Source organism: Nannospalax galili, unplaced genomic scaffold, assembly GCF_000622305.1.
Source record: "Nannospalax galili isolate Female #2095 unplaced genomic scaffold, S.galili_v1.0 scaffold197, whole genome shotgun sequence".
Lineage (NCBI taxonomy): Eukaryota > Metazoa > Chordata > Mammalia > Rodentia > Spalacidae > Nannospalax > Nannospalax galili.
In genome coordinates this window covers 2061398-2085802 of record NW_008339846.1, presented here as the reverse complement: position 1 = coordinate 2085802, position 24405 = coordinate 2061398, and the positions used below count along the sequence as shown (strand labels likewise).

At 46.0% G+C, this 24405-nt stretch overlaps 1 protein-coding gene across 1 annotated transcript in view; it reads right to left on the bottom strand.

Moving 5' to 3' along the window:
• Srd5a1 (steroid 5 alpha-reductase 1) overlaps nt 1-24405 on the bottom strand; it is a 43771-nt gene continuing 19366 nt past the window's right edge. Inside the window, exons 2-5 of the mRNA XM_008834573.3 lie at nt 15772-15938; nt 13616-13717; nt 5427-5577; nt 1-149 (exon numbers count right to left, since the gene is read on the bottom strand). Coding sequence (XP_008832795.1) covers nt 83-149; nt 5427-5577; nt 13616-13717; nt 15772-15938 — 487 coding nt within the window. The 3' untranslated portion in view covers nt 1-82. The remainder of the gene's footprint in view (nt 150-5426; nt 5578-13615; nt 13718-15771; nt 15939-24405) is intronic.

The following is a 24405-nucleotide window of genomic DNA, read 5'->3' as shown; positions in this document are numbered from 1 at the left end:
TTAAGAGACAGAATTCATTTATATTTGCACAGAGGGTGACACCAAGAAGGTTCTGGTTGAAGATAACTTCATTCACAGCACATTAGAGCAGAAACGGAATTATAATTTTCCTTGACTTTGGGTAATCTTCAAATTTCTCATGGTACCACCTAAAATAAGAAAAAAGTTTAAAAACCAATTTATCATGACACAAACATTTCATGGTCGCTAAAAAAGTGATATTTTTCACTATGTAAAGGATACTAAGATTTTTTTTTTTTACATTATTTGTGTGTGTGTGCACTTGGGTGTGCACACCCAATGGCAAGTGAGGAGAGGTCAAAGACAACTTTCAGTCAGTTCTCTCTTTCATTATGTGGGGTCCCGAGGTTGAACTCAGGTCCTCAGGCTTGGTAGAACATGCTGCCTTTACCGCCAAGCCATCTCACCAGCTGTAAGCATCTTTAAAGTAGTCATAAGGACCCTTTCATTTTGAACAGTGCAGCTCTGTCTATATTAAGAATAATTACAAATGTCTAAGTATGATTCTAAGGTGACCCAGGTGATATATCTTTCTTTCTGGAAGGGAAGTTGCTGACGTGTGTTAAAAAATGCAGCTGAGAGGAGGGAACTTGAGAGATGGCTCCTTGGTTAAGGGCATTGACTGCTCTTCCAGAGCACCAGGGTTCAGTTCCCAGCACTCACATTTCGGCTACCCATAACTCCAATTCCAGGGATCCAATACCCTCTTCTGATCTCCACAGGCACTGCACACACATGGTGCACTTACATCCATGCAGGCAAAACATACATCATAAACATAAAAACAAATACAATTTTAAAAATGCAATTGGTGGTGTTCACAGTTCAGCCCTTCATTCAAAACAAGGAGTATTTTTGGGTTTTGATATAAAGAATGTCAACAAAGGCACAGCTGTCCATGTTGGGGAGACAGCCAGTTGGGGAGGCTGGCATCTAAGCAAAGAGAATGAGAGTGAAGGGCAACTTGAGTCTGGTTGTGGCAACACATCCTACAGTTGAAGCTTCTTAAGCTGGGGTCGGGGCAGGGGGTGGGGCAGCTTGAGCCCTGGAGCTGGAGGCTGGAAAACCATTATCCACTAGTGTTAGAATGTAGGACGATGACCTGAAAGCAAAGCCGTAAAATGTACAGCTTTTAGGTGAGTCTAACACAGTCCACAAACACAGAACTCAGCCTCCGAGACCGCCACAGCCACGTCCATATGCTGGTCTGTGGGGTAGGAAAGCTTAGAAGCTGGTGAGGGCTCCGGGTCCAGGAGGCCCAGTGGCAGCGGCCTTTTCCAGCAGTCCGGTCACTGGTCACCAGGGCAGACAAGGCACCCATTTCACAATGGCCACTGACACCGACAGTTGGGGAAGCGAACAGCACACCCAAAGTGCCCCAGCCTCACCACAGCGGTTTCCGAAGAACTGCCCCAAGAGGGCAGCACGAGGCACCCAGCATCCAGACACCAGGCTGACTGACCGGCTCTCCAAGGAACTGCCCTGAAGAGAAGAGCGGCCTCGGGAGGGCTAAGGCAGCGTGCACAGCACTGCAGAAGTCACGAAGATGAGATGCACAGGGGTTTCTATGAGACCTTCATGTTGTTTGGATGCTGGATACCTCGGAACCTTAGAAAGGCCAATTGTGGGGTCAGGATGGCGTCTTACATAAAGGTGTGACTGTCAAACAGTTTGGGAAATCCTCTGACAGGTTGAAGTGAAATATGCTGTTAGTGATTAAAGTACATTTTTTTCCTCAATTACTGAAATCATAAAAGCACCTTAAAAAGTCACATTTTAAGGTTTGTTTTCTCGTTTTCATTCCTAGAATTAAAGCTATTATCTGTGTGGCCCTGGGCAGAGTCGACTATATTTTTCTGAGGTCTTATCTTTTCTGGCCCAAACTCGCCCCAGTGCCTCTCTGCAGAAGGCTGACCCCCTCCCCCCCCAATCCCACCTGGCTTCTATCAGTCTTCAGGCTCTTCTTGGGGGCACCTATGGCTTTTGGACTTCGGTTTCTCTGTGGCAGGTCTTTCTCAGGGGGCTTATCTTTACAGCTTTCCAGGACTCCGGACTTTTTACATTAGTCTTGTGAGGAAGGAGCGCTGGGAACGGGCACATTCTGTTAACATTCTTGCTTACCCTCCTTTTTTCAAATCACTATGTACCAACTCTATGACCATGTCCTTGGGACACAATGAGTTGTTTTTTTAAGCAACATTTAACTTAACAAATAGGTACGCGTTGCAATATTTCAATTTCCATTCCCCCCTCCCCCCATGCTCATTGAATGGTGATGGAGAGAGTGGCTTCATCTTTACGTGTGTGTGTGTGTGTGTGTGTGTGTGTGTGTGTGTGTGTGTGTAAATTTACTCAATGGCTGATCTTCACATATCTTGTGAACAAGCATGTCTGTACTAGTCCACCACTTCACAGAGAGCTGTGATTTCTGTGCAGGCTTCACTAGTTAAAGCAAAGCTCGGGCTCCTGGAAAAGACTACCTTTTCTCTGAATTCCTTTAAGTTCTGCCCTCAAAAGAGAACGTTACTAGCAACCTACAACAGCTAATGGCCTAGAGCTTCCCCGCCAATATAAGCATTTGTGAACTTAAACGCAGATGTTGATAGAATTTCACTGTCAGACAATATTGTCTTTAGAACACTATAATAAATACAGTGTAAGGAACTATTGTGTGGCGTGCTTTCTTTTGGAATAACTTATCTGATGGGTTAAGTGTTGGGTTTATTATTTTCTGTGGTTTTTCTTAAGGTAAGAACTATTATTACAGGTCTATAATCTTAGCTCTTGAGAGGCTGAGGCAGGAGGATCTTTAGTTCCAGACCAGACAGTGCAACACAACAAGATTCTGAGCACCCCTAAAAATAAAACAAAAAACAATTCAAAAAAAAGGATAAATTCTTAGTCCTCAGCTTGCAAGTCCAACATTGCTGAACACACTTCCACAAAACTAAATTAATTCTTTAGGGTTTAAAATCACCTTACGTTGACAGCAATTCAGGTGAACAGCAAATCAATGACAAGCCTTTTCAACTCCGAAATCCTTCTGCAAGTGGTGAGGACCGGAGACAGGAACTGGCTGGGCAGCTTGGGGCAGGGGGCAGTTCCATTCTTACCCTTGGCAGAAGCAGGCAATGTCCTTGGTTCTCTGACTAGGAATGCCAACAGAGAGCTCTGGTTTCTTATCTCCTCCTCAGTGGGCACCCTGGTCTGGAAGCTATGTGTGAGGGTGTGACCAGAACTCCCCAGTCCAGATGCTAACATTCTTGTGGTGGATATGGGGTCTAGTGTGTCCCAATTTCAGCCTGTCTCCTAAAGGCTGTTTCAGGGTCCCCATTCTTAAAAAAAAAAAAAAAAAGACTTTGAATTCTGGGTATGTGCATGTGAGCCCAAGGTGTTCATAAGGTGTCAGATCTCCTGGAGCTGGAGTTACAGGCAGTTGCAAGCAGCTCGATGTGGGTGCTGGGAACTGAAGTTGGGTCCTCTGTAAGAGGCAGCAGTGTACCCTCTTAGCTGCTATGCCATCTCTCCATAGGGTACCCATTCTCCAGGGGAAATGTCACAGTAGCCTTTGGAGGTCAAGGGAAAGAATGGGCTCTCTCTCTGGTCCTGGGTGGAGGCATGGCATTCTGATCTGCTCCAAAGATTAAAACAAGTTGTACTGGTGTCCCCTCCCTTGAGAGCTAATGCAGCGGGGCCTGTGAATCACCCAGTCAAGATGCCATCCCTCTGGAAGGCTGATTCACCAAGGACATGCTGAAGACATGGAGAATCAATGTGGTAACGTACCACCCCAAACCATACTCGTGCAGTGTCTTAGGAACCAGCACTCCTGAGTCAGCCCACTTTTCCGGGTAGAAAATTCTAACTGTTCCCTCTTGGTCAAACTATGTTTTTTAAGTGTGTTTTTCTCATGGTACTTTCTCTTGCTTGTAGCGCCTGCTGACCTCCGCTGCTGAGCACTCTGGCCAGCTCTAAATGCATGGCTTTCTCTCGTCCCCTCTCCGTGTCCCTCCCGAAGGGGGCTGCTGAGAGTTACAGCTTGCCCACCCTGTTATGTTCTCTCAAGTTCTAGTAAAACTGTCATTCGACCTCCTTCTGGGTATTCTTTAAAGTCTTTTATTAACAAGGTTAAGAACCCAAAGAGGACAGACCCTAACAATGATGGGACCCCAACTTCCCCGGCAACACAGAGAATTCCTTGGGGTTTTCGACAGCAGAGCCTTCCATTTGGAAAACAGAACTGTTTCTTTTCCATTTCTGTGTGTTCATATTTCTAGGTAGAGAGGAACTTTTTCTGATTCCCTGTTTGTTAGGGAAAGCTGCCTGACAACAGACTTGAATGCCTCTGGATCCAGTTTTCAAAAGTATGAATGCGCTTTCATCTTCCCTGTTGAAAGCAAGCCACCATTCACCTTTCTTATCAGATATGTAATACAAAGCACTGTCTTGAAGGTGACAACAGACTGACAGGGGCCCTCTGCACAGGGAGCCTGGGGTGGAAGGAGGGGCCGTCACTAGCAGTGCAGGCCTCGCTCACTCGGCTGCTCACCTCATGCTTTGTTCTACTCAAGCTCTTAGACTTGGTCAGACCCGGTTAGCCTGCAGTGGGCATCGTTTCCATCGAACCTTCTACAAGATCATCTAGTAGAGAGATCTGAGGCCTTCAAAAGTCAGACTCTGCCTTTACTTCCTTAAGGCCCAGTCAATTAACAAGGGCTTATGTCTGGTGTGTCTGTTTCTTCCATGTAGCTGTGACAGAGCACCAGGAACTCAGGTGCCTAGAGCACAGCAACAGCTCCTCTCCCACAGGCCTGAGGCACACTTGAGGCACAGACATGCTCAGTCTGCGGGCCTCTTCTGGCTTCTGGTGGCCCGGGTGTTCCTGGATCCCTCTGCTTCTGTGTGTCCACATGGCGTTCTCCTCTGTGTGTGCATCTGTGCCCCACTTCCCACATTTTATCAGCAGACCATCACAGTGGCTTGGACCCATCAAGTTCTGGTACGGCCTCATCTTCCCAGTCATCTCTGACACGCACTCCACGATCAGGGCTGCACACAGGGACTCGGAGGCAGGACACCTGCCTTTCATTGTGGTGGACACGGTTCGGTCACGCAGCGGCGTTGTTCCTGGCTGCCATGTTTCCGGCCGCCCGACGATCTAATTCCTTTTGGAAATCTTTGTCACAGGCGCATGTCTGTTTTGTTCCATCCTGCTTTCTCAACAGCTCTGGGGTTGGCAGGTCCTGACTCTCTGATCCACTTCTGTGCTTCCCTCTTCATGTGAGGACGCCCAGCCACTGGCACAAGGGAGGGTCTCAAAAGATGAGACCCTCTCCTTAGGTTTTCCTTCGCTATTCTAAAGTCAAATATCAAATTAAGAATACAAAAAGTATTTGAAAACTTACTGATGATGTTGTTTGGCTCTGGTGAACAAAATGCAAAATGAGAAGAGGGCAAACACCCCGCCTTGGAGGGACCAGCTGGCCAGCGCAAAGCCGCACCACTCCAGGATCTCCCCGAGATAGTTGGCTGCAGACACGTATTCAAACACACCTCCTAGACAGAGACAGAGAACATAAATGACACCTAGTGAGATACTCACGGGATGCCAGGCTACACTCACTTAGAGAACATAATTTGTGGAGAACATAAATTCATCTGTGCAAAGATACCACCTTCATGGAATGTTAACTGAAAGGTCAATGGAGGGCCAACAAGGGACGAGTGACTGAGACAGTGCAGGCCTTTATTTGAGGAACACTTGCTGAGGGGAGGTCTCTGTAAGAATAAAGGATGTCAGATGATTGATCAACATCTTTCCTGGCTGGCCATTACCTGGGATCCATGGGATAGGGCAGACAAGAATCTGGGGAAACATATTCATTTACTTCTAGAAACCAAATGACTGTGTCTATTGGGATTGTCACAGTTTAACCAAAATGGAGGGGGCTTTACAAAATTTTGTGGTCCTGGCTAACAGTTACATTCATCCAGTGAGACAGACTCCCAGTTAACATTCAAGTACTTGACACCACAACTTCAGGAGGTGGCTGTCTACACCCTGTTTCCCTGTGTGGTTCTCTGACACACACATCTACAGTTACAGAGGAAGACTTGAACGTGACGGAGTCATGCTGGTCAATGTAAGCAGGCATGGGAAATACAGAATAACAACCAGCCATGACCTGGCTTGTTACTAACACAGGCCAATATGGAGCCCATGGCCAACAGCGAGGAAAATGTTCATCTTCACCTACAGATTCACTCCCTCACAGATGCATGGAGCCCTACCCTTTGAGCACTTGGTCAGGCCGCTCCCCCATCTAGAGTCACAAACACAAGTGTAATAAACAAGGCAGGGCGCACAGAGTGTGGATATGGCCAGGAGCTATGAGGGGCAGGGCAAAAGGACTCTGGGATGGGGTAGCAGAAGGTCTTGTCACAGAGTGTCAGGGAGCAGGTTCTGCTGGGAAGATGAAGGTCTATCCCAGACTGGCAGGCGAGGGTCTGGCCAGCAGCTACTGGGGACAGGGCAGGTGGCAAAGGTGTTCTGGGAAACAGAAGGGGCCACAGCAAAGACCCTCAGGCTGGACAGCACCAGCCAGCACACTCCAACAACTTGGAGGAGAGGGAGGATGAGAGGCAGGCCCCTGGGGTTCCCTCAGATGGAGACTTTGTAGCTGGTGATGAGTGATGAGCTGCTCAAGGGTGTGTCCAGCTCCGGGTTCCCACTCAGGTCTACCTAGGGTCCGCTGTGGGTGGAGTGTTTATAAACAAGGCAATCATATCTCAAGTTACAAAACCAACGTCAACACAAACTTCAGCCCACACTGCCACCAGCTCTGGCCACAGGCAACTGATTCAGCTCAGGGCCCTGGGGAGCTGGGCTGGTTTCTGTCTCAGAAAGGAAGCAACTGTTGTTTAACAGAGAACACAAGTCAGCGGAAGGCTGATTCAGGGAAGGAGCTGATACAGAATATTATGCTTCAGAAGAATGAGTTTTATTAGGACAGAAGGCCTGGAGACCCAGTGGGGGTGGGGGAAGCACACTTGCAACTGACTGACTGACAAGGGAGCTTTGGTGACAAGGGAGCTTTGGGAGAAACAGCCACAGTATACAGCACAATGGGGACTGAAGGAAAACCAGACCAGTCCTCAAACAAAAGGGGATTTCTGAATTATTTACAGGTCAGAGGGGCTGCCGTGTGTGGGGACTGGGGTGTGTGGGGATTTAGCCTGACCTAGCCCATGAGCCAAGAAGCCAGATACTGGGTAACACCATAAAGTAATGTCAAGGGGCAGAGGCTACAAGGCCACTGTACAGAATGGCTTCTTAACTCTCCCCTCCTGTTCCAGAGAGAGAGAGAGAGAGAGAGAGAGAGAGAGAGACAGAGACAGAGAGAGAGACAGAGAGAGAGACAGAGACAGGCAGTGAGAGAGAGAGACAGAGAGAGGCAGAGAGACAGAGACAGAGAGAAACAGAGACAGAGACAGAGAGATACAGAAAGGGAGAGAGACAGAGAGACAGAGCAGAGACAGAGACTGCACCAATGGTCTGATTTCTGGGACAAAAAGTCAGCTAGAGGGTCTGTGATCTAACATATTTCAAATTCTAGGGTTTTTATTTTTTTATTTTTTTGTGTGTGTGTGGTGTGTGTGTGCACTTTTGTATATAAGGTCTATGCTTCTAGGTTTATATGTGTCTAAGGATTTTTAAGTCTGCATGTATCTAAGTTAGGGTCCAAGGAGTTGGAAGGTTAATTTGTTGCTTTAGACATTGCCTTGGGGTGAGACCCTGTGACACCCAACCACCCCCACCATGACAAAAGAAATGAGTGAGATGTGGTGGTACATGCAACCCTAGCACAAAAGAGGCAGAGGTAGTGTTAGGGTCAGGCATTTGAGGCCAGCCTGGGATGCATGAGACCCCATCTCACAAAAGAGAGAAAATGCCTTGGGGATATGACCAGAAGCTTGGGGTGTGACTAATATCTACAGGTGAGGACAAGCCCTTGGGGTTGGGGCCAGAGTGCAAAGGAGTGCCAGGGTCTGGAAGAGTGGCCAAAGAGACTCTTCCTAGATAAACAAAAATCAGGGCTGAAATTAATGAAAGAGAAATGGAAAAAAATTACAAAGAATCAATGAAATTAAGAGTTGGTTCTTTGAAAAGGTTGACAAGATTGACAAACCTTTGTCCGGTTTAACCGAGAGGCAGAGAGAGAGAGAGAGAGAGAGAGAGAGAGAGAGAGAGATCAATAAAATCAGAGGAACATTGTAACAGACCCTGAGAAAATTCAGAAAATCCTATGAACGTAATTTAAAAATCTATATTCCACTAAACTAGAAAATCTAAAAGAAATGGATGAATGTCTAGACATATATGGCCTACCAAAGTTAAATCAAGATGAAATAAGTAGTTTAAACAGACCCATAACAATCTGTAAGTTAGAAACAGTAATTAAAAATCTCCCAACTAAAAAGAGCTCGGGACCAGATGGGTTTGGTGCAGAACCATCCCAGACCTTCAAGGAACTAGCACTGGCACTCCTCAAGCCGTTCCATAGACTAGAAAACAAGGAAACAGTTCTAAAGTCTCTCTATGAAGCCAGTGTCACTGGTACTGAAAACCACACAAAGACCTACCTTCCCACCAAGAGGCCAATTTCCCTGATGAGCACAGATGCAAAAATTCTTAATAACTTGCTAAATGAATTCAAGCACACATTAAAAAGGAAGCCATAGCTGGGCGTGGTGGCGCACACCTTTAGTCCCAGCAATCGGGAGGCAGAGGCAGGCGGATCTCTGTGAGTTCAAGGCCAGCCTGATCTACATAGTGAGTTCCAGGACAGCTGGGGCTATAAGGAGACCCTGTCTCAAAAAGACAAAAAAAAATAAAAAAGCCATGATCAAAACTGGCTTAATCCCAGAGATGCAGGGGTGGTTCAACATACATAAATCCATAAATGTAATCTACCACATAATGCAAGACAGAAACAAGATTATTACCTCATTAAATGCCAAAAAGGCATTTGACAAAATCCAACAATCCTTCATGATATAAGTCATGGAGAACCTGGGGATATAGGGGACATATCTCAACATAATAAAGCAATATACAAGAAGCCCACAGCCAACATCATGCTAAATGGAGAAAAACTCACAGCATTTCTCTAAAATCAGGAACAAGACAAAGATGCCCACTCTCTCCATTCCTCTTCAATAGTGCTTGAAGTTTTAGCTTTAGCGGTAAGACAAATGAAAGAGATAAGGGGGTACAAATTAGAAAGGAAGGAGTCAAAGTGTCCCTATTTGCAGGTGATATGGTTCTATATGTAAAAAAGCCATAAAGACTCCATCAGAAAACTTCTAGAACTGATAAATACATTCAGCAAAGTAGCAGGATATAAAATTAAGACTCCCAATCCGTAGCCTTCCCATATACCAACAACATACATACGGAGAAAGAAATCTGGGAAACGAGTCTATTCGCGGTATATCTAGGAATAAATCTAACCAAGGAAGTGAAAGATCTGTGCATTGAAAACTTTAGGACTCTGAAAAAGAAACTGAAGAAGACAATAGAGAAGGAAAGACCTGCTCATGGATCAGTAGGATTCATATTGGGAAAACTGCCACCCTATCAAAAGTCAATGCAAGTCTTCACAGAAATGGAAAAATCCCAAAATTCCTATGGAAACACAAAAAACCTAGGATAGCCGAGACAATCCTGAGTAATAAAAGGGCTTGGAGGCACCACCACCTTTTATTTAACACATTAAAATTGATCCTTTATTTTTTTCCAGAATTACATATTTAATTGCTGTATATAGATATTAGTTGAGGTTTGGTCAGTTTTAGGATTCCCCATCTTGACATTAGCTCTAACCAAATATCTTTCAGAGCATTTAGTATATTCATGCTTGATAAATTTCAAGAGGTCCTGGCAGGATGGCCCAGGGGGTAAGGGCATTTGCTTGCCAAGCCTGATGATCTGACGATCTGAGTTCAGTCCTCAGTACGCACATGGTAGACGGAGGAAACGGACTCCTGAAAGTTGCCCTATGATCTCCACAAGTGCATGTGTCCCTGAAACACATAATAACAAAATGCGGAGGGGACCCACATCTATACCACCTCTACACCTCCCCCCAAGGTTCAGGTAACATTGCAGAAGAGGAGTGGCTAGAGGTCAGGGAGGATGGGGAGGACAGCTAAGAAACTGTCTTCTGGGGTGACAGATCAGAGCCCTCATGAGCTCACTATAGCTCTGGTTGCCTCACAAGATCCACATAGATCAAATCAGTGAGCATTTGGGTATGGTGGGGAAGGGGCCTATGAGGCCCCTACGGCAAATAAGGAGCTATGGACAGTTGATGGCTGCTGAGGGACAGAGGGTCATTTTTCCTCAGGGGTGTGGACCCTGATGGGTTGCCCATGTCCCAGGGGATGACCAGTCCCACAACCAGGCTCACACAGGCAGCACTAACTGGAATTAATGAATTATAGGGGAGGGGAAAAGAGGAAAGGAACTCGGGAAATGGGGGGAAAGTTGGAGGGTGCAAGAGGTTAGGTATGATTAAAAGACCTTGTATATATGTGTCAAATTCTCAAAGAATAAAAAATACTTGAAAGACACTGGGCTGTGCTAGGCCTGAGACAGCTAAGTGGTTTTCACTTTCTTCGAGGAGGGCAGGAGTGTGGCAGGTCACCATGCTGTGCTTTTATCTTGCAGAAGCTCAAAGTAAAGCCTGGTTTAATAAGAAGAAGCATTCACTGACAAGCTCAGGTTTATGATAAGAGAAAAGAGAAAAATGACCAAGTACGAGCCATAACAGATGTCGTCCATATATACCCTGTGTGCTAAGCAGGGCCCTCCCCGAAACGCCTGTGTTCCTTCGGGGGGTATACTCTCCTACTCCCCGACTTCTGTGGCTCCCTTAGTTCTCTATGTGACCTTTCATTACCGTCTGTCTCACCAGGGCCCTGGGTACCCAAATCCCAGGAAGAGGAGGACCTCTGTGGCCTGTCTGAAAATGTCACATCACCCCAACCTGGGGTAGAGGCTGGGACAGGACCCTATATCCAACCTCATCAGTGAGGTTTCCCCTAGTTGTCCAGAGGGGACAGTTCATGACTTGGTGGAAACACACTAGGGTAGGAGTGAGGCTGGTGAGGGTGCAGCCAGCTAAGAACAGCCTCAGACAGCAGCCCGCTGATCCCTTAATATACAGGCAGTCTAATGACAGCTTATTGCAGAACAGTGCACAGGATATATGTCTACAAAATGTCACAATTGAATTCTTTGCCTAATATAATTAATATATGCCAGTTTTAAAAAGCTTAAGGGCAGGGAGGGAATGGCACGATCAGTAAAGCACTTGCCTTCTAAGCACAGAGATCTGCATTCAATCCCCAGCAGCCATGTACAAAGCTGGGCAGGGGAGTGCATGCTTGGAATCCAGTTCTGGGGAAGTAGAGGCAGGAGCTTTCTAGAGCTCTCTGAATGGCCAGTCTGGCTTTTCCATCTCTTTTTAAAAAGAGTTAATTGCGCAAAACGAAGTAGTAAAATGGAGCAGTGGACTGTAAATATCATACATGCCCTACAGCACTTGCCCTTTACCCTGATTGGGCCTTCAAGGGCCAGGTGCCTTATCTGTTCCTGTGCACAATGCCAACCAAGCTTGTACCTTATCTGTGCATCTACCCCTAACTCATCTGTTCATTGGGGAAACTCATTCTGCCAGCCTTGGCTAGTGACAGTACCATCACTAAGGTGAAGTATCTGACTCGGTTGCTATTTGTTTTGGGGGTTGTTTCTGCTGTTGTTGATGTGCCTCCGAACTTAAAGGCAGAAATCATTTTAGACTTGACCTCTTCCCCCATGTCTGGTGCATCTCCTGTTGTTTGGTTGCCATTAGCCTTTGCACCTCTGCTTGGCCTGTGCTGAGAGCTGTGTGGACGGCCCCAGGCTGATGCCTCACTGCAGGATGGGGCCCACATACCATGGGGCCTGGCACAGAGGGATCTCCTGGACTGCAAAGGCAGTGAGCCAGGCTCAGAGGAGGCGGCGTTGCTGGTATTCTGCAGTCAACGGGCACCAATGTTGTGATTGCTTTCCCTAGAATCATCCTAGAATTTTGATTGAGATATCCTCTGCTCTGTAGAAGGTGTTCCTGTTCAGGCAGGTTTTGCTGCAGCCTTCCCCTACCTATGTTTACAAAGGTCTTGTGACTTTATCTTTTTTTTTCATTTATTATTTTTCTTTTATGTATATGCATGTATTGCCTGCATGTAGATAAGTGTGCCTGTGTTGTGCAGTACGGAGGTCAGAAGAGGCTGTTGGATCCCCTGGGACTGGAGTTACGGACAGTTGTTAGCTGCTATGTGAGCGCTGGGATTCGAACCTGGGTCTTCTGCAAGAACAAACAGTGTTCTTAACCGCTGAGCCATCTCTCCAGCCCCACTTTATCTTTCTTGTTCTTGGGGTTTGAATTTGTTGGGATAGAACACAAACTAGCATCTGACATCAAGAAATGAAGGGAAAGGGACAGACATCAGACATTTCGGTGGCATCTGTGCTGCTGTGTGGTAGACAGGCTGCTATCCATGGCGCACTCTGGGTCTCTGTGTGACCAGCCTGCCTGGGCAGCAGCTTTCCCTAGGACCCTTCCCTCTCTGGTATTATGGGGATTATTGAACATGAAAGGCTTCCCCCCATACTCATGGTTTGAGCACTTGGTCCCCAGTTGGTGGCATCATTTTGGGAGGCTAGGAACCTTTAGGAGGTGGGGCCTTGGTAGAAGAAGTAGGCTGCTGGGGAGGGTGGATGTTTATGATCACAGCCCAGTCCTGACTCCAGCCAGCTCTTTCTGCTTCCTGGTTCCCTGAGATGTGAGGACTTGCAGCCATATGCTTCCACCTCCAAGAACTCTGACATACTTTCCTGTAGCCTTTCAAACTGTGACCCAGAATAAAGCCTTCCTCATCAAGCTGCTTCTGGTGAGGTAACTGGTCACCATGAGAGAAAAGGACACTCTGCCTTGGTGTTTCTCAAACCTGTGACTTCTGTGGCTGTGCTTTCAGCACCTGCCATTCCACTTCCTGGGTCTCACACCTGGCCCCCTTGGCGTGGATGGGTGCTGCCCACAGATGTGGAAACAGATGTGGCTGTGGGGCAGTATTCTTTGAAGTGTGACAGCACTCTGATTTTGTTCTCTGAAGAACATTTCTTTTCCTGACAGTACACTGATGCATCTTAGAAAGTTTTCCTAAACAATTCCATCCAGTGTTCTATATAGCTCACAGGGGGAAGGTCCATTAGGGAAGCCATTCTGTGGTATGCTGGGTGCCGAAGCACCAGACGGTCCTGTGGGTTGTGAGTCCTTCTCGTCCTGCCTTCAACACAGACACCCTCCACTGCTCAATCATTGCCCCATATGCCAGAACTGTTCTTCCTAAAAAAAGGTCAAACAGTGACTCACACTGAAAACCTACAGCTAATAAATACTGTGCTGTGCATTGGGAGAGCCGATAAACAAAGCTAGTTAGGCACCACGCAACGCAACTTTGCAGAAAGGCCCCTCTCAGTACGTACCCCTGGGTATACTGTATCCAGTCTCCCCTGGTTTTCGCAGATTCCTCAGGATAGAGTCTGAATGGATGTTTATCACCATGCCCATTAACCACAAAACAAAGCCTGAAAAATAAACAAGATGATTACAGTTAGTGAACTCCAAGACTCAGGAAAGCTGCTCACTGAACAAGCGCACTGCAAACTTTCTGAGTCTTGGCATTAGTGTGGGTTATGAGCCTTAGCTGGCAGCAACAGATACAAGCTCTGACGCTGGCTATGCCAACAGGCTGTTTTCCTAATAATAAATAATCTCATCTACCGCAAATGGTTTGACGATGTTCTCAATCTGTTTTCCCGACAACAGGATCAGAACATAGGCCTCACATCTTGGGCACAGGGTTAATGGCACAGGGGAACTGGTCCACATGTGCATACTCACCTCTCCTATTAGCCAGGAAACTGCACAGGAAATGTGTGGTCTCTCCTGCAGACAAGGAGGGGCAAAGATCCTTCCTGGCTGCACACAGGCCCTTGGGAGGCAAACTTTGGCTTCTTCTCTCTCTCTCTCTCTCTCTCTCTCTCTCTCTCTCTCTCTCTTTCTCTCTCTCTCTCTCTCTCTCTCTCTCTCTCTCTCTCTCTCTCCTCTCTCTAGGGCATGTCTCAGCTTCCACAACTGCTCACCAGCTACCAGCTCCTCAACCAGACCTCTTCTGTGACTCAGTCATCCCTTCTTCAGCTTCCACTCCAGGGAGCTAGTAGACATATCCCCAGCATCAAACCTCAGCCTCCCAGGACTCAGACCATGGCAGAAGAGGGGGTGGAAAGATTGTAAGAGACAGGGGTGGTAGCTGACCAGACAGCTGGGAAGTTACTCCTTATGAACTTAAAGGTATTTTTCATATAGGCTTAAGCACCAAGGTTAGTAGAAGAGAGTAGGGCATGCCCAAGCTACAGGCGTTGGGCACTTCAAGGTGCTCCTAGGGTCTGTTCCATGCAAAGAAGATATCTCAGTATTACATCAATGATTTCTAATCAGAAAAGGCAAAATTGCAAAACAGTGCTTTAAAACAAATAACTGATAGAAAGAGATTAATCTGATTGTTCTCAGCTACTCCAAATGTGAAGGGCAAACGGTACTGCAGTCGCTGTCAGAGTTCCAAGTACCTGGAGCAGCTTGTCAGTCCTTCACCCCTGATGCCATGACACTGGGTGCCCGGTCGTAGCACAGAGACCCTCTGAGAGGGCACCAGAATTCCTTCATCCTGACACAGGAAGAGCAATCCTTTTCTAAATAGCTCATCTCAAATGTCATAAGAGAGTGTAGTGGCCTTGAGCGTTTATAGTGGATCATTTGCTCTGTTTGTTTATTTTGGATTTTAGTATGTCACCTCTAGATGATTTGGCTTCTACATAAGGTTATAGTAAAAAGCAAGCTGTCCAAATTCCATGTTTATCTTACTTCTGTTTTGAATAGAGAAGCTTTGAGTAGTACTTAGACTGGAAGAAAACTAGTGTCTGTGTGCATCCAAGCTAAACAGAATTTAATTTGTGGAATTTTTTAAATCCATATACAAAATCTCTGAAAAGTTATCTGTGATGGTTAATTCTCTGCTTCTGAGTGCTGGCACACGCATGTCTTCCCTGCCATGATAGATGGTCTCTAATTGTGAGAATTTTGTCACAGCAAGAAGAAAGGTAACTAGAAGATTGGAGCCAGGGATACAGTTGCTGTGATAAATTTGAGCTGAGGGTCCGCAGTAAACCTTTAGAACTGGTTTACAGAGGGAATGTGGAGGACTTAGAGCTTCATGCTAGAAAGGCCGAGAATGCTGTGAGCAGAGTGTAGCCGGCCATCCTGGTGGGTGCTCAGAAGATCAGAATGCAAAGAGAAACGAAGAAGGCCCGTCTCGTAGGTTCCTGAGGGGATAAGGACTGGCCCAGGTACTGGATTAGAAGCCATTTGGACAGCCTTACCTTCCTGTGGCCTCTCTGGACCCACCCCTCTGGCCCTGAGCTAGCAGGGACAGCCTCACCTTCCTGTGGTGGCTCTGGACCCCTGCCGGTCCTCTCCACTGGAGAGCTGCTCTCTAGTTTGCTCTTTCTAACTAGAAGCCACTGAGGCCTGAGCCCGGAAGGGATGATGGGAGTGACGTGGGCTCATCTCTCTGCACACTTACCTGCCAGGAAGCAGGGACTGGTCAGCCAGTCCTCCGCATACACTGCGAACTGGCTCAGGTATCTGCTCTGCATATAGCCATTGACGGTACAGAACATGAAGGCCAACACACAGGAAAAGAGCGGTGTGGGTTTCCCTCCTCGGATCAGGGCAGGGAAAACCAGCGTCCTGGAGAAACAGGAGGAAACACAGTGAAGAAGTGAAGGGTATGTTGTATATGACTTGGGTTTCCCCGCCCTGCTTCCTTGTGCAGCTGTCCTCCTTCAGTCCCAGTCCTCCTGATCACTCTGTACTAAAATCTGGAATTGCAGAGACAAGAATTAACTGTGCTTCAATCGAGTATCAATCACAGTATTCAGGATTCTAATTACACAGAATGTGAAACAGACACAATGAGAATTTCCCACTGTTCTAAACCATGAGCCAGAGGGGTGAGTCTGACCAGGAGGATTTGGGAAGATTTGGGGACACTGTCCATCACAACAGTCATCATTCACCAGACCCCTTCTCACAGGAGGCCTCCAGCCGGCCCGGCTGCAGCCCCTGCCACTGCCACTTGACACAGGACAAAATGAAGTCCCAGAGGTTAGAGAATCTGTCCCAGGTCATGGGGCTAGCAGCAGCAAGTACAAATTCAAGTACCAATCAGTGTAATTCCAAGATTATGTTTCTGTCATGCTGCACTGGCTTAGGTGGACTTTGCATTAAGGCTCGGAGAAGGAAACAGAGAGAGATCACAAACACAAGAGAAATAACCCCCCCTTTGCCTTCTCTCTTAAGGTTTTGTCAATTCGCAAGTGCAGACATCACTGTAAACCTTCCAGACCTTAGAGGACTACAGTGAACGATGAAGCCGAACACTCGACGGAACAAAGTCCTCCAAAGACAGAGGAACAAAACGGACCGAAGAAGAAATAAGCCCGAGTGCCGCTGGCTGGATGAGAGTGTAGACAGGAGATCCTGGGACGGCAAAGCCAGAGTCAGTGGACGCTGACTGCAGACACAGGGAACCTCAGATTATACTGCTTCATCTGAACTTGAGAGACCTCTGACACGAGGTCTAGAAAGGCAAAACTATAGTCAGTGGAGGGGAAGGCTGGTTACAAAGACACACGGGGTATTTTCAGAGGAATCAACTGCTGTCTATCCCGATTTTGGTGCTTACAAAACCATTATGCAATCACAAAAATGAAACTGTAGCCAAAATGGGCTATTTTTATTTTTGCAAATTATATCTTAATAGATGGCGAAGGGAAAAAGTTAAACCTGACAAGCTGCTTCCACAACAGCCATCCATTCTGGCCCCTCTCCAGGGAGAAGCCAGTTAGTCCCTCATAAGCAGGGCACCAGGAAGAGTCACGTGGTACTAGCCATGCTTAGTACCATCTCTTCATGTCAGTCTCCTTTGACTCCTCAAGAGACATGCACACAAACCAAGTTCCTCTTCTTGTTCAGTTCAGCCCCAATGACCATTTCCTACATGTTCAAAGCTAACCCTCAACATCCATGCAGCACCTGTTGTCATCAAGTCTTTGTTCAGCCTTTCAGCTATCAGGCTGTCTAGCACCCAACAAGGATGACGGAGTGATGATGGAGTGCTGTCATCCCTGCCGGGACTCTGGACTCTCAATGGTGAGGGAGAGTTGGTCTTGTGGCTGACATCTGGGATGTGTGCTCACTATAAATACACATCATGCTAGCTTTCATGGAAGAATGAGTAGGGTTTGCCCTCATCTAGGTGAGAATGTTTTCCTCGGAACACTGTAGGCTTCCCAAAGCAGGTGGATCCAACTTGCGACCAGGTGCTGTATATAGTACCTTTCCCCAGGTGTGAGACCCAGAAGAAGGAGCTGTGACAAAATGCAGTGCTTCTGACGCTACCCTGAGAGGCAGCAGCCTTCCTCCTGAGGTCAGCCCAGGGCAGTCCCAACACAATGAACATGAAAAAGGGGGTGTTCACCAAAAAATACTGAGGGAGAAAAAGTGGGAAAAAAAGAATTATCGGGATGCTGGGTTCGCTTTAGAAAAGATGCTTCTCAGGGCTGGGAAGGAGGCTGGGCCTCCAACAGTACAAACTGTTCTTGTAGAGGACCCGAGTTCAGTTCCCAGCACCCCATGTCTGGTGACTCACAACCACCTACACCTATAACTTCAGCTCCAAGGGATCTGATCCCTTTATCTGGACTCTGAGGGAAGCTACATTTACACAAGCGCATACACACACACACACACACACACACACACACACACACACACACACACAATCTTAAAAAAGGATACAAAAGATGTCTGTTAAAATTCAGTTTACTGGGGCTTGGGAGGATAGCTCAGATGGTAAAACACTTGCCTTTCGAGCATAAGGACCTGAGTTTAATCCCCAAGGTTGTGAGCACTCATAACCCTGGCACTGGGGAGGCAGAGAGTGGCAGGTCTATGGGGCATTCTGGGAACTCAGCCTGTCCTAATCAGTGACTGTCAATAAAGCTGTATAAAACCTGAAGAATAGCACTTGAGATTGACCTCTGACCTCCACGTGCACCCACACACAGACTTTACAGTTCTCTGCATCTTTGGGACATGTGTTCTAAGAGCCCCACAGATCCTCAAGTCCTGGGATGCCCAAGTCACAATCACACAGAATTTGCATATAGCACGCACACCATCTGTATACATTACGTCTTTTCTAGATCACTTATAACACCTAGTACAAGTCAATGTAATGTTCATAGGTGTTATACTTAATCTCAATAAAATCCTGTATCATTCAATAGAGATCTAATTTTAAACAAGCTGGTTGAATACACACATGGAGCTAATGGACACAAAGAACCGACTGTCCTTAGCTCCAGACTGGCGTTGCTGATCTCAACAAACCCATTCTGTGTTCCAGATGGGATAGGAAGGTAGGGTCCAAAGAGGAAGGGAAATTAGGAAGCTTAAAATATAAAGAACAGATGAGAAAGCAAACAATGTGACTAAGACTTCTGGCCGATGAGCAATTTATAACAGATTAGGTGTTGGTGAAGGCAGCCCTGTGGGTTAGCCTGCAGGCGGCCACCTTCTCCAGGGTAAGGAATCAGGCAAGGCTCTCACCTGTCCTCCGCACTTCAGTCCCACGTTCAGGGCTGAATGAACCAGTGGCAAACACTTGCTGGCACCTTTTAAAGGCAAAGGCCCACTCTGTCTTCATGTTCTTCCTCGCTGTGTCTGTCATCACCCACGTGAGTCTGACTGAGTGGGACACCATCCAGGGGCTAAATCTGTCGACCACAGATGTGACCAAATTTCTCTCTAAACACGAAGCGGCTCTCTGCTGTCACAGCGGTCGGGTGGCTTCGTAAAGTTTTACTGCACTGTTTTGAGCTCAGAGCGGTGACAGAAACTTCCAGGGCAGAACAGCCCTCCAGCACTCTTGGTGAGCTCTGCAGACTTGAGAAGGTATCCTAATGACTCTTCTGAAGTTCTTGAGGCAAACAGCACCAACTTACAAACACACCACGTGAGAGTCACTTCAACATCAGCATTGCTGGAATCAAGTCATGGTGCGAATTTCAACATGAGATTTCTACTGTTACATAAACCTGCAGTAGCCCTGATTTCCACACTCAGACTATGGCTCTGACATGTTTCACAACCCTGAATCTCCACATTTAAAAATGCTTTTGGACAAGAGGGATTTGTCATCCAACCCTCAATGGAAACAAATCAGTCTGCAATGTAGTAACACAGAAGGTGTGTACCACGGCATGACGGACAGAATTCCATGTGGCTTCCAAGTGCACTGCTGAGAGTGCATCCCCGTGGACTGCTCTCGACATCTGCGTTTTCAATGACACAAACTCTCATGAAGGGTCAGAATTAAGTGATGAGCACTTACAAAACATGTTTTAATAACGGAACATGATGCTGACTCAACAAATGAAATGTTACCCCAACCAAAAATGTCCATTTTTATTAGACTGGTACCACAAAATTGCAGTATCACACACACACACACACACACACACACACACACACACACACTCACACACACACACACTCACACACACATGCAATTTGTGGTGCTAGGGACTGACCAAGGCCTCATACATTCCAGGCATTAAGATGTTTTGAAACCAGGAATGGTGGCACATGCCTTTAATCTCACAGACTTGGCCCAGGAAACAGACTTGTGGCTATTGCCGCTGGACCTACTCTGCTGTGGGTGAGGACACACCTCCCTGTGCCCAATCACAACAGGACTGTAGGCTAGGCCCTAGAGGAACCCGGAATGGACATTAATGGAGGACCTGAGGCCATCGCTGCTCCCTTTCTGATCTCATGTGAATATGGGCCTTGCAAGGGTCAATACAGGTATCACCTGTGGCTCCCTGGAAGGGACAGTAGCAGTCCTTATGTGCACAGGACCAACTCTAAAACCAGAGGTCAGAAAATCAGCAAAATCAGAAAAAGAACTAGATGGCAAGTGGGGGATGCCTGAGTATCCAAGTCTCTCAGAGGACAGTAAGATCTGCTTCTTGACCTGCTTCCTTCTTGAGGAGCTCTGTGAGACCCACCCTTTGGTGCTGAGGACACAATGAGGGTCTTCATCACACAAGCCGCCTTCCTGAGGTGCTCACTCCTGGCAACTTCCACACTGACTTCCTGTTTCATCCCTTGAGTGTCTCTTCTTCTGGAAATCATGAATCTGTGGTCAGTCTTCAAAGCAGCATGGTGGTTGGGTACAGAGGTTTGAGGGTTTGGCTTCTGAGTCTTCATCTGGGGAGTTGATGGTGTTTCTGACAGTTATCTTGAACCCCACACAGCCTGTAAGGCTGAGCCAACACATATGGGCTTTATTGGGGGGGGGCTAGGGATTGGAACTCAGGTCATCCAAGCACTTTACCAATTAAGCCCTCTCTAAGAAGTTAGCTCTTGAATTATTACTCCCCACACTAGAATACTAATGTTCCAGCCTTCTTACAAACAAGGCATTCGTTAATCAAATGATTTGACTCTTGGAAGAAATGTGGCACCTATCTCAGGACAACCTGAAACCTCATGACCTCATATTTGGGAACAGTGAACTATTTAATGTCTTCAGAGTAACTTGGGCTGTGGTAGACATAACCTTATGTTGGAAACTGAGAATGGTTTTATTTTAATCATTTTATTACTCTTCTCAACAAGTTGCAATCTAAAAATCTTCAGATCTAAAGCCTGACTCTTGTGGTGAAGACCAGACCCAACGTGCTGACTGCACAGACCCAAGTGTAATTGCACTTGGCTTTTTGAGACAAATGGTCAGAAGGCACAGACTTCCTATCATCCCCCATTTTTTTTCTCAGTGCCCTCCTCACACCTCCCGGATCATCTGGATCCACAAAAGGAATTGGCATGCCCTTTGTAAAAACACTAACTGGGAGGTCATTTAGGCTGACATGACTCTAGCACTTTAGTTCCTATGGAAGCAAATCAAAATTCAACTTAGGGCAAACAGGTAAAGTCAGAAACCACCAGCTAATCTCTACCTAGACACTTAACTAATCAAAAACTGCCAAGGTGCCTCTAACTAAGGACTTTCTACTTATATCAGTCAAATACTCTCATTTTTGCATTTGTAAACAACTTATGAAACTCTAAACCATATAAAAGTTTAAAAATATGATCCATGTATGTTACACATGTAAACAAAAGTTCCCAGGAAAATCCTGCATCTTGAACTGAATTTCCTGCAAGGCTGACCAACTGAGTAACACTTCAGTGACTGTGCAGACCTTGAAATGTTGCAGATCCACAGACTATTCACAAATTGTGTTGGGCCATCTTTCGCCACTCCTTGCCCACCTCTGTTTCTGAATTAACATCTGTGATAATAAAATATATTAACAAAGAAACAGCTCCACCAACCACAAGGCCATGTCGTCAGATGGCATCTGAAGCCTGTATCTGAGATTTCTCTTTTGCTGTATTTGCCTAATGCTTCCACCAATGCATTTGAAAGTGTCTTGGTTTATGATTTTTCTTTGTTCTGTTACTATAAAAACTTAATGAAAATGTTACCATGTTGGAACATAGAATTGGGGTGACCTGAATCTGTGTTCCTGGGCCATGGTCACTTATATTTGGCTCCAGAATAAACTATCTCTTATCCCCTTGGAGGTGAGAGTTATGCTTTTTCATCTTACAGTTATGGTGCCTCAACATGGGGCTCCAAGAGTAATGCGCTTTGCACTGGAGGCGTCACCTGGATGGAAGCAGGTATGGGCATGGACCCACTCAGTGCCGCCATCTGGTGCTGTCTCCTCAGGCAGATCCTGGCGTGTTCTTTCTAGGGTTCTCTCAGACCTCCCTTAGTTTGGTCGACGGTCTATTTCTTTATTCTGAACTGGTTCTTTAAGGACCCTATTTGTTGGAAACCTTTTTGGTTTTGGTTTGCTTTCAAAGTGTTTAAGGTTACCTGTCTTGTTTGTTTGTTTTGAAAGAATTTGACTTTTTGGGGGGTTTTGGTTGCTTTCAGACCTCTGAAGGCATGTTTGAATGCTAAAATTTGCTAGCAGTATTTTTTTTCTTATTCTCTGGACACTTCTCCCATAGCTAATCTAAGGGATGGGCAAATGTTTTTGAGAAAAGCAGATATTCTGTATTCCAGATGGTTGTAAGTTTGATTACTATGCCCCTTTAACTTACAAATGTAAGAAAATGTAGTGATCTAACCTAAGGTACATTTCCAATTTCAGGGTCCTATCTATCTAGATATTTGTTCGCTTGGACACTTTCAAAGTATCTGCTTTAAAGTATCCATTTTTGCTTGATTCGGAAGCATTTTGTTTCTGTTTGTTTTAAGCATTGTTAGCTTCTAGACCTTTGAAGGCATTTTGGTTTTTGTTTGTGGTCTGTTGTGGTTTTGCGTGTTTTTGATATATTTTGATGTAGTTGGACTTTGTCTCCAGACACTCCTCCAACACCTCAGTATGTATTTTTTTCCTGTGGTTCCTCCTACTTATTACAACCGTGCTACCTTTAGCTTAGAAATACTACGAGTGCATGATCATAAAGACACTGAAGATAGGAGGCACTAGTTCTCTCCAGCCTCATGGAGTGGAGCTGTCAGAGGGAATGCCCCAAGATGTGTAACTTGTGTTGGCCTCATGTGGAAACCCCATACACATACTCTGCCTGTTGCTGGGTCAGAAGGCTCACAGGGGAAGACACACATAGGGGCTTGATCTCCCTTAAGCCCCCTCATGTTTCCATAAACATGCAGAATAACCCCAAGACCCAGTGGGAGAAGATGGTCCCGGGGTGAAAGCCAAGTTCGTCCCCAGAGCAGTATATACACCAGATCCAAAACACACACCCCCAGCTAGCATAGAAAGGCTGCAGTATTTCAAGCAAAAGAAGAATGAATGAAATGGGAAACAAATTTTCCAAAAGGGAGGAAGCGTTTGAAGATAAACCACCATCTGGCCTTTCAGGTGGTTTATATATAATTATGGACTTTCAACTTGCAAGTATTTGGAAACGTGGGGAGCTCTAACAGCTTGGCTTTGTGGTTCTCTCAAAGGGGAACATTTAATGTTCCAAAACTGGTATTTTTTGAGCCCTTAACTAAAAGTCCTAGACAATAAAAATTTAAAAACATGACAATTGGACAGTCTGCTATAACTGAAATGTAAAATCATCTGAAAAGGCAAAGGAAATTATAAAATTGGTAATTTATAATAAAAGCTCTAAAATGTGAGTAAAGGGAGATATTAAAATTAAGAAATATAAAACTTCTAGAGATTGTATGAGAACTGAAGAATTCTAAGACTCGTCTTTCTCTGACCTAACCGTTCATCAGTTTCCATCTACTACAGCAAAGCTCTGTATGCAAACAGATTATGGCCTGTTTTAAGAAAGACCACTTTCCTTTGGGAAGCGCTACATACGTGGATATCTCTCACCCCCACCCCACCCCCAGCAACTCTTTTGTCTTTAACTCTCATGCTCAAGGCTGTAGTAAACTGTCTTTATTATACTAGCTATTCCTAAAGTTCCCTTCAACAACTGAAGCCAAAAATCCCCCAAATAGCTTGAGTATAGGTCTCTAAAACTTAGGGAAACACCTCAGGCTCCTAAGGATGACCATGAGGCAGCTATGTCTCAGTTACTCCTGGTGACTGAGATCCATCTTGAATTGTTGATGAGTATCCAGTCTGTTGCTTGTACTCTCTACCCTAAATACTAGGAACCCTAAACACTTTGGGTTCCTTTGCTTCTGTTTTTCTGGCCAGAGACCCACTTAAGAATACCCTAGACTCATCCATACTCTGGTACCTGGGTCAGATAAACTAGCATGTGGCTTTTTCTGGGGCATATCATAAGAGCTGATCCCTAGAGTAGCAGATCGTCAGAGAGCGCCAGGTTCTGACCACCCTCTGGCCTCCAACTACCAGAGAGCCTGAGAACCCAGAGGACTACCTGACAGCAGCACCCCCCACCCAGGGCAACAAAAGAAAATAAACAAAGATATAATCTAGGAAACACAAAATTACACAGAGAACACAAACAGTAATCAAAATGATGGCAGCCAATACACACCTTTCAATAATAACCTTAAATATCAATGGACTGAACTCCCCAGTCAAAAGACACAGGCTAAGTGAATGGA